This window comes from Eriocheir sinensis, chromosome 46 (assembly GCF_024679095.1).
Source record: "Eriocheir sinensis breed Jianghai 21 chromosome 46, ASM2467909v1, whole genome shotgun sequence".
In the NCBI taxonomy this organism is placed as follows: Eukaryota; Metazoa; Arthropoda; class Malacostraca; order Decapoda; family Varunidae; genus Eriocheir; species Eriocheir sinensis.
In genome coordinates this window covers 11,491,548-11,509,047 of record NC_066554.1, presented here as the reverse complement: position 1 = coordinate 11,509,047, position 17,500 = coordinate 11,491,548, and the positions used below count along the sequence as shown (strand labels likewise).

The following is a 17,500-nucleotide window of genomic DNA, read 5'->3' as shown; positions in this document are numbered from 1 at the left end:
TTTTTTCTCCTTCTCTTTTTCTCTTTTTTTAGTTTTTGTTTTGTTGATTTAGCTTTGAACGAACAGAAAAAAAAGTTTATCTCTAGTTTTCGATCTTAAAGCTTTTTTCTCCTTCTCTTTTTCTCTTTTTTTTGTTTTTGTTTTGTTGATTTAGCTTTGAACGAACAGAAAAAAAAGTTTATCTCTAGTTTTCGATCTTAAAGCATTTTTCTCCTTCTCTTTCTCTCTTTTTTTTTTGTTGATTTAGCTTTGAACGAATAGAAAAAAAAGTTTATCTCTAGTTTTCGATCTTAAAGCTTTTTTCTCCTTCTCTTTCTCTCTTTTTTTTTGTTGATTTAGCTTTGAACGAACAGAAAAAAAGTTTATCTCTAGTTTTCGATCTTAAAGCTTTTTTTCTTCTTTCTCTTTTTTTTTGTTGATTTAGTTTTGAACAGATAGAAAAAAGTTTATCTCTAGTTTTCGATCTTAAAGCATTTTTCTCCTTCTCTTTCTCTCTTGTTTTTTTTTTTGTTGATTTAGCTTTGAACGAATAGAAAAAAAAGTTTATCTCTAGTTTTCGATCTTAAAGCTTTTTTCTCCTTCTCTTCCTCTCTTCTGCTATTTTGTTGATTTCGCTATTTTCTACTCTTCCTATTAGTCCTCTTCCTCACTGTGCATACCAAGCTTAAAATGAAACATATCTCTCGTCTTTCTGATTACTAGTGGAAATTGTGTAAAACTATCCACTTCTTTGCTTCCCTGTCAATAGCCGGCCAAGAAAACCTGCAGAGCGAACGTTTTCTTTAAGACATTGTGCCTTCTCTTCCCTCTTTTACGAGTAGATGAGATGGATGAGATGGATATTGTGTAAGGCTCTTCACTTCTTTGCTTCCCTGTCAATAGCCGGCCAAGAAAACCTGCAGAGCGAACGTTTTCCTTAAGACCTTGTGCCTTCTCTTCCCTCTTTTACGAGTAGATGAGATGGGTGATATGGATATTGTGTAAGGCTCTTCACTTCTTTGCTTCCCTGTCAATAGCCCGCCAAGAAAACCAACAGAGGGAACGTTTTCATTAAGATCTTGTGTCTTCTCTTCCCTCTTTTACGAGTAGATGAGATGAGTGAGATGGATATTGTGTAAGACTCTTCACTCCTTTGCGTCCATGTCAATAGCCTGCCAAGAAAACCTGACAAGGGAACGTTTGCCTGACGACCTTGTCCCTTCTCCTTCCTGTCTTCAATAAGCTGTTTTCGGGTGTTATCGCGATGAGAGGGAGCGTTTTTCATATAGCTTTGTTTGTTAACCTCTTAGCTAATCTGTTTACATGTATTATCGCGTTGAGAGGGAGCGTTTTTCATATAGCTTTGTCTGTTAACCTCTTAGCTAATCTGTTTACATGTATTATCGCGTTGAGAGGGAGGGTTTTTCATATAGCTTTGTCTGTTAACCTCTTAGCAAATCTGTTTACGGGTATTATCGCGTTGAGAGGAAGTCTTTTTCATATAGCCTTGTACCTTGTCTGTCTCACTCTTTTAGGCGCGACGTTAGCGTTAGGATATTAATTAGGACGTTAGCGATAGGATATTAGGAGGCTTAGGTTAAGAGCGTTAGCAATCGCGTTAGTTTGAGCCCCGTTTCACTTTGTACTCGTATGGCGGAGGAGGAAAAAAAAATGTCATGTTTGTGGAAGCGTTGCAGGGCGCGATGGAGTAAGTGTGTCAGGAGGGAGGGGACCAGAGTGTGAGGGAACTGTGCTTGTGGGAGAGCTTGGAGGAAACAGAAAGATGGAGAATAAAAAGAGGAAAACAGATGATGATGATGAGGAGGAGGAGGAGGTGGTGGAGGTGAAGAAGGAGGTGGAGGAGTAGGAGGTAGTGACTGATAAGGCATGAAGGTGTGTGTGTGTGTGTGTGTGTGTGTGTGTGTGTGTGTGTGTGTGACCGGCACGTTTCAAGGTCACGTCTTTCCCTTTGAGGTCACACTTGGTCTCAACACGAAGTCGTTTTCTGCGTGTCGTTTGTGTCCTCCTCCTCCTCCTCCTCCTCCTCCTCCTCCTCCTAAAAGTTTGTGAGTGTTTGTTTTTTCTTCTCTTCATAATTTTTTTTTTTTCAGCTCTTGTCATGTTTCTAATTGCTTAAGTGAGAGAGAGAGAGAGAGAGAGAGAGAGAGAGAGAGAGAGAGAGAGAGAGAGAGTTAAAAGTCCTTTTTTTTGTATCTTTTGTCACGTCGCAAATTAATGAAATGAACAGAGAGAATAAGAGGAATGTCTCGTGAGGATATATCATTCGTTCGTGTGTGTGTGTGTGTGTGTGTGTGTGTGTGAATAATTGGTATCTATGGGAGAGTCTGACGGTACAGAGAGAGGACAAAGGAAACTGTGTAATGCGCTTAGGAGTCAGAGTTACGTGGTCTCTGGCGTATAGTTCTTGCTTCTGGTCGGTGTTCTGTTGTGTGGTTCCTTTCTTATATTATTCCTTGCTCCCATCCTTATCGAGAAAAAGTTATAAGCAAGAGCAAAATAAATAACAGTATATGCAATAGCGGCGGGCTCAGAGACATGAATTCGGAAGCAAAATAAACCATAGTAAATGTTATAGCAATGGATTCAAATGACAGGAATTCAAAATGTATGATAAAGCTTAACATTCGTGTAGATAACGTGACCGACCCGAAGCACAGACTTGAATGCGCTCCGCCGTCCGCATTTATCTCGCATTGTCTGGATATGGTGAATGGCGCATGCAACACACACACACACACACACACACACACACAATAGCGAGTCCCGATGCGTGTGTGTGTGTGTGTGCGTGCCCAGGGCGTTAGCAGCACACCGATCATGAGCTGGTGACGGGTTTATGCGAGTCTGCCCTCGTAAATCAGGCGAGAGACACAGAGAACGGGCCATCATCGCCACACGCCTCGATACCCCCTGACTAAATTTGCGATTATTTGACCATTTGCGTTAATTTAGGCGAGTTGGGGAGTTCATTTTTATTGGGTTCCTATAGAGTGTGATAGAGTGGCCACCCCGGCATTGTGGGAGAGGTCAGGGACAGACACAAAGCTAGGTCTAGAGATGAAAGTAAAGCTTTTGAAGTAATAATAATAATGATAATAATGACAATAATAATGGGGATGGAAAATATCATCATCAATAAGAACAGCAAACATTACACTATTCGCAGTAACGTATAAATAAGTATAATATCAGCATTGAAATATATCTACAAGTAATAAAAGTCGAGATAGAAACAGGAAATATTGATAACTAATTCTAACATGCCTGCAATTATCACTAGATTAATAGGAAGGTTAGTATATGGTCAAGGCTCCTGCTGCCATTACCTGTCCTGGTCGAGACACCTCAACCCTCACCTGGCTCGGGAAGGGAAGCCTAAAGAAGCGGTGACCTTCTCCCTTACACGAGAGTCAGGTTCAGAGTTTAAAGAAAGAATGATGAAAAAGTAAAGTTAATGGAAGAGAGAGAGACAAAGAAGAGTTAAGAAGAGTTAAGAGTCAAAAGAGTTAAGAAAATATTGTTGCAAGCTATTCTATGGTAAACAAAGCATACGTGACGCTTATGAATATGACTAATGAGCATAAATAACAGTTTTTCGAAAGAGTAATGAAAAAGTATAGTTAATGGAAGAGAGAAACAAAGAAGAAAAGTAAAGTGTCTATAGCAAAAGAGTTAAGAAAATATGGTTGCAAGCTATTCTATGGTAAACAAAGCATGCGTGACGCTTATGAATATGATTGATGGGTATAAATAACAGTTTTTCGAAAGAGTAATGAAAAAGTAAAGTTAATGGAAGAGTGAAACAAAGAAGAAAAGTAAAGTGTCTAAAGCAAAAGAGTTAAGAAAATATGATTACAAGCTATTCTATGGTAAAGAAAGCATACGTGACGCTTATGAATATGACTAATGAGCATAAATAACAGTTTTTTGAAAGAGTAATGTCTAAGAGATTTAAGGAATATATCTACAGAGGCAAAGTTTGGAGAATACTGTTGCAAGCGATTCTCTTAGTCGATAAAACATATAAGACGCCTAGGAAAAAAAGTACTAAAGGATATATTTTCGAAGGAGTAGTCATGCCTGGAAGCTGAAAAATTTGTCTATCCAAGGCCTGTGTGTGTGTGTGTGTGTGTGTGTGTGTGTGTGTGTGTGTGTGTGTGTGTGTGTGTGTGAGTGTGTGCTTGTGTAATTCAGCTGAGATATATATGCAAAAAGCGGTCCTGTTTGTATTGCTACTGATCATTGAAAGAAAATAAGATGTTGTAAAATAGTTGATAATATATCTTGTAGAAATAACAGTAATAATGACAGCGCTACGATTATTATTATTATTATTATTATTGTTATTATTATTATTATTATTATTATTATTATTATTATTATTATTATTATTATTATTATTATTATTATTATTATTATTATTATTATTATTATTATTATTATTATTATTATTATTATTATTATTATTATTATTATTATTATTATTATTATTATTATTATTATTATTATTATTATTATTATTATTATTATTATTATTATTATTATTTTAATATTATTATTATTATTATTATTATTATTATTATTATTATTATTATTATTATTATTATTATTATTATTATTATCATTCTTCTTCTTCTTCTACTTCTTCTTTCTTTTTAGTAGTTGTATTGCTAGCTTTGGTATTAGTATAAACATCAGTAGTAGCAGCAAATAATCAACACTGTAAAACGGAAAATAAATCATACATCACTGCAAAATTCATCGCTTGCATTGAAAAATTCATACAGACGTAATAATAGCAGTAGTAATAGTAATAATAATTATAATAGTAACAGTGGAAATAATAATAATAATACTTGTAGCAGGCATTCACCAATATGAAACTCAAGCATACACTCTTTCCCACCCATCCGTTCACTCACTACGCCAAGGCAACCACCATGAGCCAGAGAGCTCGGCGGCGGCACACGGTCACAGCGGCTGAGGGAGGAAAAAGACTTAAGCTTATCAAATACCTGTGTCTCTGGCAAGCGGCGCCTCGACCTGAAAAAGCAAGGCAGGAGGAGGAGGAGAAGGTGTTGCTGGTCACTCCCTCCCTGATAGTTTGATAGAGATAGAGAGATTGATTGGGAGATTGAGATTAAGATAAAATACTGATAGAAATATAGATAAGGCAGAAAAATATATATATATATATATATATATATATATATATATATATATATATATATAGATAGATAGATAGATAGATAGATAGATAGATAGATAAGAGAGAGAGAGAGAGAGAGAGAGAGAGAGAGAGAGAGAGAGAGAGAGAGAGAGAGAGAGAGAGAGAGAGAGAGAGAGAGAGAGAGAGAGAGAGATTGCACACACACACACACACACACACACAAACACACACAGAGACACACACACACTCAGACGGAGTACCCTTCAAACTTTTGGTGTCGAAGAACAGCTGTGATAAGGGAAACAGGAGGAGGAGGAGGAGGAGGAGGAGGAGGAAATCCCATCCAATCAAAGCTGATTTCCATAAGCTTAGATTATTAAGAGGAAAGTGACTCTCTCTCTCTCTCTCTAGTATTGTTATATTTTTTTGTTTTGCTCCGATATTGTTCTCCCACACTTCTGTTTTTTTCTTTTTATTATTTGTTTGTTTTTCTGTTTCTTTTGTTATTTTAATTGACGCGTTTATTGTGTTTGTCCTTCTGTCGCTTTCCTCATGTCTTTTGTGTGTGTGTGTGTGTGTGTGTGTGTGTGTGTGTGTGTGTGTGTGTGTGTGTGTGTGTGTGTGTGTGTGTGTGTGTGTGTGTGTGTCTGTTTGTCTCTCTCTCTCTCTCTCTCTCTCTGTCTCTGTCTCTAATTTTATATCTCTCCCTCTCTCACCTGTCACTGTCTCTCATCCTCTCTTTCTCCCTCTCTCCCGCTCTCCCTCCTCCTCCTCCTTCACTCCCACTCCACGCAACACTCAAGAAGGGGAGTGACTCAACCGCCCCCCTTAATAAGTTAACCAATAGGGAATTATACACAGAGAGGTTCCAATGCTCCCTCCAATCCCTCCTTACTTTAGATCGGCATTAGGGAAGGGCACATTTCTCCTTCATCAAAGAGTGGTTTCCCTGCAAAAGAGAAGAGAAAAGACAAAGGAAAATAACAACAACAACAACAACAACAACAACAACAACAATAACAAGAGCAACAAAAGGGTAAAAGGAAAAATGAGGGACTGACTGACTTGACTGACTGACTGACTGACTGACATTGATTTAGCTCCATCAACACTAAGCAACATCAAGTACAACATTTAAGAGGAGGAGGAGGAGGAGGAGGAGGAGGAGGAGAGGAGGGTTGGAAGAAGGAAAGAGGAATAAGGAGGAAGTGGTGGTGATGGAAGAGGAGGAGGAGGAGGAGGAGGTAGAGGAAGAGGAGGAAGAGGAGGAAGAGGAAGAAAAGGAGGAGGGTGATGTGAAGTGGGTGGAGAATATTAGGAGGGAAGAGGAAGAGGAGGAGGAAGAGGAGTGAAGAGGAGGAGGAGGAGGAGGAGGAGAGGAAAGGGAGGTGAATTGGAATGGGTGGAAAATGAAAAGGAAAAGAAGAATTGAAGAGGAGGAGGAGGAAGGGGAGGAGAGGAGGAGGAGGGGAGGAGGAGGAGGAGATGAGGAGGAGAGAGGAGAGGTGTATGTAATTAATGCACAGGTACTTCTGTCCGTTTTCTATTCTCTTTTTTTAGGCCTCATAATTTTGTTTTATAGAATTTCTGCATTTTTTTCATAATCTCTTCATAAATATTTCTTTTGAGGGCAATTTGCTTTTCATGTATAATGTTTGTTCAGGTACTTTTGGATCCTTAAACGAATATTATGTTTTTCTGATGTAATTTTATATTTTCATGTAATTCTTTTCCTTTATGAGTTTCATCCCAATACTAACTTATTTTTTCTTCGAGGTAACTTTGCTTCTCGCTAAATTAATTTGTTTTTTCATCTGTTTTATGTCCAACGTTTTTTTCCTTTATAATTAGATTTTTGTATTGAGGAATCTCTCTCTCCTATCACGACCTGACACACTTTAAGGTAATCTGTTTTTCATACTAATCCTGTGACTTTTTCCTCCAGTCTTCATTTTTAATCTTTTATTCCTATTCTAATATATTTTTCTTGGAATATATTAATTTCTCTTTCACTATCCTAGCTTGACACACTTTACGGTAATTCTCTTTTTAATGTTAACTAAGTAACTGTTTTCCATTTACATTTATATCTACTTTTTCTTTTACCTTTTACAATTTGCTTTATTTTTTTGTGGGGGAGTCAATCTGTTTCTCTCCCCTTTCCCCTGTCACGGCTCTACACACTTCAGGTATAAGTCTTCCATCTTGCAGACTCCTTACGTTCTTATGTTCTTGTGTTTTAAATATGTCGAGGGGTCTGTAGTTCCGCGGGTCCTTTCTTCTTTCAGCTTTGTTACACAGTCCCAATACATTTTTCTTCCTCTCTATATGTGAGCTTTAGGTAAATATATGAGAGGAAAATATAGGTGTTGGGATCTGTGGCAGAGCAGGGGAGAAATGGCCCAGCGGGAGCCAACGCCGAAACGAACTTCGACAATTTGGTTTCACTATAGTTCTGTAATTCTTATGGCGTCTCCTTTTCCCTCCTTTAAGTAACTTCTGCTTATTTCTTTATTTAGTTTTTCTTTAATCTATTTTCTTCTCGTGATAATTTGTTTTCTCCTTTCCTGTCACGGCTCTTCACCATTTTAGGTCAATTCCGCTTTTAGTGCTAATGGGACCACTGTTTCCTCCTCCCTCCTCGCGCGGCATTCATGAGGTCAAAAGGACGCTAAATAGCTGATTATGGCGCGGCCAACGCATATATTTGGCACGGAGTTAATAACTTTCTCGGCTAATTAGTCTTCATGTAAATTTTTGTGTTGATTAGTTTTGCCATTAATTTGAGAACAACTTATTTTTTTACTTAGATTTATTGCAGAGTTACTTCTAATCGAAATAAAGTAATCTGTGGCAACATTTTCATAAGCTATATAATATTTTTGGTAGTGCTTTATAATATTTCACAAACCATATAATATTTTTCCTTGTGCTTTATTATATTTCACAAGCCATATAATATTTTTCCTTGTGCTTTATAATATTTCACAAGCCATATACTATTTTTGGTTGTGCTCTATATGTTCAGAATTATTTTTGTCCTCACTGATTCTGTAGGAGACAACCCTGAGTGCAGGAGACCAAGGGCCGCCCACGTAACTCATGGGTGGGACAAGTCGATCGATCCTGCCAGGGGGGACTTTGGATGGATAAGGCAGCTGCGTGGGAGCTTGTTCGGGGAGATCTTCGGGAGTGAGGGCGGGGAATGAGTAAAGAGACGCGCCTCCGGGTGTATGCTCCCCATTAGTGCGTTAATCCTCACAGTATAATAGTTAAGGGTTATCAAACGTGCTACAAGTTACGACCTCATTATAGGTTGTAAGATCTAGTGTTGTGTTGGTTTAGCTATTACAAGCAAAAGTGAGAAGCATATTTTAAGCCTTCACTAAAGTATGTAAAATTAATGTATTTTTTTTTTTGGTCATGTCATAAAAGTATAAAAAAAAAACACATTTACAGAGTCTTCAGTAAAGTCGTAAAATTCCGTTCAGATTACTTTGGTCTCTCAGATAAAAGTACACCAAACATATTTACAAAGTCTTCAGTAAAAGTCGTAAAATTCCATTCAGATTACTTTGGTCTCTTCAAATAAAAGTACACCAACATATTTACTACATAAAGTCTTCAGCAAAAGTCGTAGAATTGTCCAGATTATTTTGGTCTCTTCAAATAAAATCGTGTAGATTTCTTTGCTCTTGTCAAGAATTACGAATATCAAAACATCTGAAAGTCCCCACTAAGCAACGTATAACAATCATATTTTTTAGCTCCACTAAAGACTAAATAACATTCCGTTCAGATTACTTTGGTCTTGTCAAATAAAACAAAAGAGAAAAGTCTGACCAGTGTTTCTAAATCGAACCCATTAAAATAAAGTCTCCAGGTGCGGAATTCCTCTGGTCCGTGCAGGTATTGGCTGGCTCCACACACTTAATTGGATGTTAGTTATTTCATGGCCCACTCTTTCTACCAAGGGATTGGCCAGTCTTTTGAGCTGGTTCTGTTTTAATTTCGGCTTTGTTTCACACTCTTTTACTTGTTGGCGCTGTTGTGTTGTCGGCAAGAGCTGCAGTTGTTGTTACGGCAGAAAGGACCGGAATTTGTGCAAGAATATTTCGCTTGGTTTCTCACCCATTAAGTAAGTGATAAAGTATACATTTTTACTTCATTTTTTTTTTCCCCATTGGCTTTAGTCTGGTAGGCTTTCATGATGTGGCCTTGCGATCTGCCTAGCAGAAGTTAGTGGCGCAGGGAAGTGTTTTTAGTGGCGCCATTCTTGCTCTTTTCCTCTCTGTAACTGCCTTCTCAACTGCAGTGGTAACGTCATCATATATAACGAACTGACAGACTTCTATATCTCCGCACTGACTCCTTGTTGCATGATTCTCCGTTTCTTGGTCCGTCGTGACTTAAATCTGCTATTTTCTATGCTTTATTTCTTTTTCATCCTTCATGCCGCTGTGTCTTACGTGTGTCAAAGGGTTAGTCTAAACTTCCTAGCTTATAACATTTGTATTCTCACGGCACCTTATTCCACGGTGCTTGATAATTGATCCAAATAAATTGATTTTTTGCAGTACGTTTGAGAAATAAGATTACTGTAACGCGTCAGTTTTTACAGAGATTATCGGTTATCGCTTTTATAGAGATTATCAGTAACATCACTTTCTTGTTACATTATCGTAACATCACTTTCTATGAGAGATTACCGTAACGTCACTTTCTATAGAGATTATCGTAACGTCACTTTTTACAGAGATTATCTGTAACGTCATGCTTTCTCTGTAGAGATTATCGTAACGTCACTTTCTATAGAGATTATCGTACCTGTCACTTTCTATAGTGATTATCGTAACGACGTCACTTTTCTTATAGAGATTATCGTAACATCACTTTCTAGCGACCCGTTATCGTAACATCACTTTCTATACGAGATTACCGTAACGCCACTTTCTATAGAGATTGTATCGTAAACATCACTCTTTCTATAGCAGAGATTATCAGTAACGTCACTTTCTATAGGAGATTATCGTAACGTCACTTTCTATAGAGATTACTGTAACGCCACTTTCTATAGAGATTATCATGTATCACTTTCTCTGCTAAGGTTATCATGTAACGTCCACTTTTTACACAGATTATCGTAACTTCACTTTCTATAGAGGTTATCCTGTAACGTCACTTTTTACACACTGAATTATCGTACCACACTCTTCTCACATGGTAATGACTGTGGTGTTAATTAAGCCTGTAATACACCTCTTTGGTTACCTGTTACACAAATAAAGGTCGTTAATTCAGGGTAATTAGTGGACCCATAGTACCCTGTGCATTAACTCAACCAGGTAATGACACTCTACAGGGGTTGGATGCACATGCTGGGAGGAGGTGGAGGTGATCCTAACAACTATGTGCCCTAGGGGGGCTTACAGGAGGTGAGGAGGGGGCTGCAGGTGTGCATGTGTGTGTGTGTGTGTGTGTGTGTGTGTGTGTGTGGGGTGTATATTTGTTTTTTAGTATGTGGCTTGTGGATGGGTAGGGTGTGCCTTTATGCCTGTATGTGTATGTGTGTGTGTGTGTGTGTGTGTGTGTGTGTGTGCATGTGTGTGTGTGTGTGTGTGCATGAGTAAAAAATATATATTCAATTTCTTTCCCATTACTAAAAACAACTTAACTTCCTTTTTGCAAAATATTGGAAAAAAATAAATGAGACGCTTTTGGTTTACTAAAAGACACAAAAAGTTTGGCCTTCATTTTTAACATGGAATTTTTAATCTTTTTGCAAACATTTTTTCTTCTCGTTCTAAAGTGTAAAAAGGAAAATTCTAAATACAGTGACTCGCCCTCTCTCATGATTTTGGGGGATCGTCAATTATTTTCAGTCCAATTCTATACTTTTCTACTGATGAGGGGGAGGGGAGGTAACTGGAATAGTTGGGGATGAAGGGTAGGAGGCGTAGAAGGGGAGGGGTGGGAAGGGGAAGGAGCAAAGGGAATTAAATTACTCGAACGTTTTCAAAGTGGAATTGTAAAATAAGTTGATTAGATTTCTTTTTTTTCAAGCGAGAAACTCATGTGGGCTATAATTTTTTTTTTTTTAGGCTGCAATCAGTGTTGTCGCGCGCTAAGAAAGAGATAAAAAGAGAGCGTTTGTTGTGTGTGTGTGTGTGTGTGTGTGTGTGTGTGTGTGTGTGAGGAGAGAGGAGGGGCGTGTGTTTGCATGTGTGTGTGTGTGTGCCATGGGTGGGTGGGTGGTGTGTATGTTGTGTGTGTGGGTGGTGGGGGTGTGCTGGGGTGTCCATAAATCGTCCAGACGGTCAAGCAACCATTCAGGGGGCGCGCACTCACCAGGGCTAGCGTGTATGTCGCCAGCCTTCCTGGGTGTGAACGTTCTTTGACACTCTCAGAAGGCCCCAGGTGTGTAGTGTCCAAGAATAAGTGATGCAAGTGTGTGCCACGCTGAGGGTTGGCTTTACATGGGAAGCCACTGTATTGGAAATGTACACAAAGACAATGCGTGTGCTTTTAGGTTACCAAGGAGGCGAGGTGAGCGTTTAAGAGTCTTAAGAATTACCAACAGGGTGTGTGTGAAGGCGCAAGGATGATGGGCTTGTATCTGCGTCTGTGTTGCTTATGTATAGTTTCCAGGTATTGCATTCTGAAGTATTAAAGTATAAAGACTCATGTATGTATATTTTAAACCATTAAGACTAAAGACGTGTATATTAAGAGTTATGGGTGAGGGAAGCTTGCATATGTTTGTATGGCATATTATAAGACTACGTAATATACAGATTCTAAATACTGTGTGTGTGTGTGTGTGTGTGTGTGTGTGTGTGTGTGTGTGTGTGTGTGTGTGTGTGTGTGTGTGTGTGTGTTTGTGAATGTTTTATGTATCAAGTAGGGAGGGAAGAGAAGGAACTGTGGGTTATGGTGGGGTGGTTATTGTTGTATAAATCAAGTAACTGTATATTTGGCGCTAATTATAAATTCAGGTGTAAATTTAATATTGCCGTCACTTTATATTCTATTTATACAGCAGTGAGGGCAAGTGGCAAAATTTGTAACCTTGGTATTAGAAAGAAAAGAGTACATTGAATTTTAATAATATTCATCAGCTGAGTGGTGGAAATGCAAGTCCCTGAACAAACACGAATAGTTAAAGAATAAAATTAACTATTGCAATTTTTTATCTTTTTAGTACAGGGAGGATGTAAACAGAATGGCAGAGTTTGTGGACTGGCATAATAAAAGAGTACATTGAATTTCTAATAATATTCTATCAACTCTTCCGAAATACAAGTCCAAACAGCACGAACAATTAAGAAAATAAGATTAACCACTGTGATTTCCTCTTTTTAGGGTTAAGAATGGCAAGAAATTCTAGGCCTTTCTATAAAAAAAAAAAGTATTTTGAATTTCTAATCAATATTCATTAACTCATCATCAAGATACAAGTCCAAAACAACACGAACAGTTAATTGAAATAAGATTATACCACTGTGATTTTTTTTACGGGGAGGAGCAAAAACATGTAATCTTCTAAAAAATGTAAAACCATGTGATGCAATTTCCTAAAAAGACTATCCTTCTGCTTCTTATGAGGATACGCCCGGACAAAAGGCAAGGGAGGCGTGGAAGCTTGAAAACAGGTAGAGGCGGGTCCATGCGACAACACACACGCGAGGGGGGCAAGTCAGTGGGGAGAACTGGAGCCTGAGGTGGGCGGGAGACGCGGGGTAAGACTGGGCAAGAGCAGTGAAGGCGAAGGTGCTGAGGAAGACAAGGGCAAGAGGAGGGTAGTACAGACAGGGCCAAGGCTGAAGATTTGTTCATAGCAAGGCAGAACATGGCAGGAGCAAAGAGAGGAGGCAAGATAGGTAGATGCAAGCTAGATAAGGAAGAAGGAGAGAAAGAGAGAAAGAATCTGCAGCAACATACATACACACTGTCATATACAGTCACACTTACACACACACACACACACACACACACACACACACACACACACACACACACACACACACACACACACACACACACATTCCATTCTCTCTCTGTCTATCCTATCTCTATTTATCTATTTATAGTCTTTTTCATCCCTCTCTCTCTCTCTCCCTCCCTCCATTCATAATTCATTTTTCGTCCGTATATAATCACTAAGATCTAATATTTTTCTTTTCTCTCTCTCTCCTGCTAAACCTTGGACTTGAAATACAAAATATAGTAGATACAAAACATGAAAAACTAGCCTGTATTCGTTTTTTAGCTTGTATTTGTTTTTTTTGTTATTTTATTTGAGAAAGAAATGTCTAAATAAGTGGCGGAGTTTTTTTAATATCAATGCTCATTTTTGCTTCTACTTTTACACAAAGCTTGAAAATGGTTAGAAGTAAATTGTTTTTTTGTTTGTTTTTTATGTTTTTATGCTTTTGTTTTTTCAGTTTCTTATTAATATTTTTCTGGCGCTGCAAGTTAGAGAGTAAACAGGTGCAAGAGTTAGCGAGGGTAAGAGAGTAAAAGTAAGATGCTGCCACTATAAATGCTTACTTACCATCACGCATGATGACGGAGTAATGAGGCCGATACCATCCAAGCCCCCTCAAGGATGCCTACCGGGCGCAATGGCCGAGGCGTAAGACGTAAAAAAAAAAGGAGTAAAATGGAAGAATATCAAAAGTAGAAGGTAAAACAAATTAAATGGTTTCTGAATTCTTTTTCTCTACTTGACTTATTTCCTTCTTTTTATTCCTATTTATCCCTCTTTTATCTCCACTGTCTCATATATTTTCCTCTCTCAGTCTCCTAAGTCCTCCTCTCTCTTTCCCTACTTATTAAGAGGATGAGAAATGAGATCTAAAATTTTATGGTTTGAATTCCTTTTTTCTCAACTTAATTTATTTTCTTCTTTTTTTACTCCCATTTCTTCCTCTTATCTCCCTATCTCATATACTTTTCCTCCTCTTGTGCTCCTAACTCCTCCTCTCCTCTTTCCCTACTCTATATATTTTCTTCCTTTGGGTTCCTAAATTTCCCTCCTACTTTCCCTAGCTTAATCTATTTCTATTATTGTGGTCTTGATTTTCCTCTCATCATTTCACTGCTGCTTAATATTGTGCTTCTAATAATTTCTCTCACTTTCATAGCTTATTATATTTTCTCCTCCCCTCTGTGTCCTTTTATTTTTCCTTTCAAACTCACTGGCGATACTTTTCCTCTTTTCCTCTTTGGGGTTAATAGTGTACCCTCTTTTTCACTGATTAATCTATTTTCCTTCTTTTGCGCTCTACATTTCATCTCCAATCCATCTTTCATGTCCTTCCTCCTCTCTCTCCTCAGATATGTCTTCCTCTTTCCTCTCCTTTCCTCTCCTCTCTTGTTTTTCATGCCCTCTCATTTCCACTGCTTCGTCAACTTTTCTCTTTTATATATTTATTTTTTCATCTCCTCACACACTATCGATCGTCCGGTCACTTCACGGACGAGGCATTTTCCAGCCTATTTTCCTCTTCCCGTGTCTCGTATTGAAAGGATTTTGTATATTACACCTCATTCCTCTCTTTTTATGATATTGGAATTCATTATCTAAATCTCAGTATCGCAGCCATAAGGCTTCAACCTTTCAACTACTTCCTTCCCTTCGCTTTAATAAAATAAAGTCTGCGGATGGATTGAAGGAGACGAGATGATGATGAAATATATGCTTGTAAAATAACAAGGAAGAAAACGATAGGAGGAAATTCGTGTAGATAAAGTAACTTTAAACAATTCATGATCCAGTTTCAGTAATCGATGGAAAGACCTTGAAGAACGACATTGAGAAGAAATGTATTTAATAGATAAGTCTGGTGGATGGACTGGAAGGGAGGAGTCGAGATGGTGATGATGAAATATATTATGTAGAAACTAACAAAGGAAAGCGATAGAGTGAAATTCGTGTAGCTAAAGTAACAAGGAATTCATGATCAGCTTGCATTGAGTGAGAAAATGAAGGAAGACGAGGAGAAGAATATAATAACTAAGGCGGATTAAAGAAGCTATGGAGTAAAAATAACACGCAATTCATTATCAGTTTGTAATACGAGAAAGATTAAGGAAGACGAGGAGAAGAATATAATAACTAAGGCGATTGGAAGAAATATGTGAGGCAAAAATAATATTACGCAATCATTATCAGTTTTGTAATGATGAGAAAGACTTGCTAAGGAAGACGAGAGAGAAAGAATATAATACTACAAGGCGATTAGAAAATATGTGAGGTTAAAATAACACGCACCCCTTCTTATCAGTTTTGTAATAATGAGAAAGATTGAAGGAAGGGCAGGAAAATCCGCTGGGCGTTGGGAAGAAACAGGGGTAAAAGTATACGCAATTCATTATCAGTTTTGTAATGATGAGAAAGATTAGAGGAAGACGAGAAGAATATAATAATTCAGGCGATTAGAAATATGGAGCTAAACGCATATTCCTTATCGTTTTGTAATGATAAAGAAAAGAATTGAAGGAAGACGAGGAGAAAGATAGGCACAATATGCTATTAAAAGGCATTAGAAGAAATATGTAGGCTAAAATAACACGCAATTCCTTATCAGTTTGTAATGATGAGAAAGATTAGAAGGAAGACGAGGAGAAGAATTATAATAACTAAGGCATGATTGGAAGGAGATATGTGAAATTTCAAAATAACAAGCAATTCAACCTTATCAGTTTTGTAATAATGAGAAAAGACTGAAAGGATAAGGGATGAGACAAAATTTGCTTTACCATCATGTGGCAGCAAAGGTGAATCTTTTTTTTACAAATAAAGGAGATACAAGCTCAAGGCACACAAAAGGAAACAATAATAAAAAAAGCCCGCTACTCGCTGTCTTAAATGATGAAATGAAATGAAAATGAAATGATGAAATAAGCTTGGAGAAAATAATGAAGAAAGCGATGAAAAAAGAAATATGTGTGCAATAAAATAACAGCAATTTATTATCACCTTTGTAGTAATGTATGAAAGATTGAAGGAAGGAGATGAGAAGAGAAAAAGAAAGTTAGAGAAAATATAAAAAAAAAAAATAGCAAAAAAAAAGGAGAAAGGAGAATTAGGTTTGGGTAGAAATAACGACTCCAATTCATTATCAGTTTTTGTTGTAAATGGAAAGATTGAAGGAAGGAATTGAGAAGAAAAGAAAGTTAGAGAAAAAAAGATAAAAATAGCAAAAAAGAAGGAGAAAAGGAGAAACATTGCATGAGAAGGAGAATTAGGTTTGGGTAAAATAACGACCAATTCTATTTATCAGTTTTGTTGTAATGAGAAAAGATTAGAAGGAAGAATTGAGAAGAAAGAAAGTTAGAGAAAAAGATAAAAATAGCAAAAAAAAGAAAGGAAAAAGGAGAAAGCAATTGCATAGAGAGAGGCTGAGAATTAGGTTGATTGATAGCAAAATAACGACCAATTCATTATCAAGCTTAGTAGTAATGTGGAAAAGATTGAAGGAAAGGAGATGAAGAAAGAAGAAAAGAAAGTTAGAGAAAATAAAGAGTATAGGAGATGAATAGCAAAAAAAGAAGGAAAAGGAGAAACATTGCATGAGAAGGAAAATTAGGGTTTGGTGTAAACAACGTTCAATTCATTATCAGTTTTGTAGGTAATGTGAAAGATTGAAGGAAAGGAGGAGTGAGAAGAAAAGAAATGTTAGAGAAAAATATATAAAAAGATAGGAATAGCAAAAAAAGAAGGAGAAAAGGAGAAACATTGCATGAGAAGGAGAATTTGGTTTGGAGTAAAATAACGACCAATTCATTATCAATGTGATTTTGTATGTACGTATTAAAGATTAACAGAAGGAAAGAGATGAGAAGAAAAGAAAAGTTAGAGAAAAAATATGCAAAAAAGATAGGAATAGCAAAAAAGAGAGAAGGAAAAAGGAGAAACATTGCATGAGAAGTTGAAAAAAAAAATTAGGTTTAAAGAAATAACGACCAATTCATTCTAACGCTTAGTAGTAATGTGAAAGATTGAAGGAAAGGAGATGAGAGAGAAATATGTTTGGTGAGGATAACAACTCATTCATTATCAAATTTGTAATGATGAGAGAAAGATTATGTGAAGGGAAGACATGAGTTTGGCAAGAAAATAACAAACTGAAATTCGTTATCTGACCTAAATAATGACATCAATTTGTAATATAATAAAATGAGGAAGGAGGGGCGAGGAGAGTAAATCTACATTTGGCAAAAAAAAAAAAAAAAAACAGTTTGAAGCAAGGAAAATATGGCTTGGTGATGCTCTAGTATTGAATAAGCTGATTTAGTTGCTTTAGCAATTTCGGAGATATAAAT

General features: G+C 37.2%; 1 protein-coding gene across 8 annotated transcripts in view; it reads right to left on the bottom strand.

Moving 5' to 3' along the window:
- LOC126981110 (uncharacterized) overlaps window positions 1-17,500 on the bottom strand; it is a 126,307-nt gene that overhangs the window by 3,532 nt on the left and 105,275 nt on the right. For 5 of the 8 annotated variants that reach the window (XM_050831815.1, XM_050831819.1, XM_050831821.1 and 2 more), the window contains one exon: window positions 6,066-6,119. The exons of the other annotated variants lie outside the window; for them this stretch is intronic. In XM_050831815.1, coding sequence (XP_050687772.1) covers window positions 6,104-6,119 — 16 coding nt within the window. In that variant the 3' untranslated portion in view covers window positions 6,066-6,103. The remainder of the gene's footprint in view (window positions 1-6,065; window positions 6,120-17,500) is intronic. 8 annotated transcript variants of the gene reach the window in all.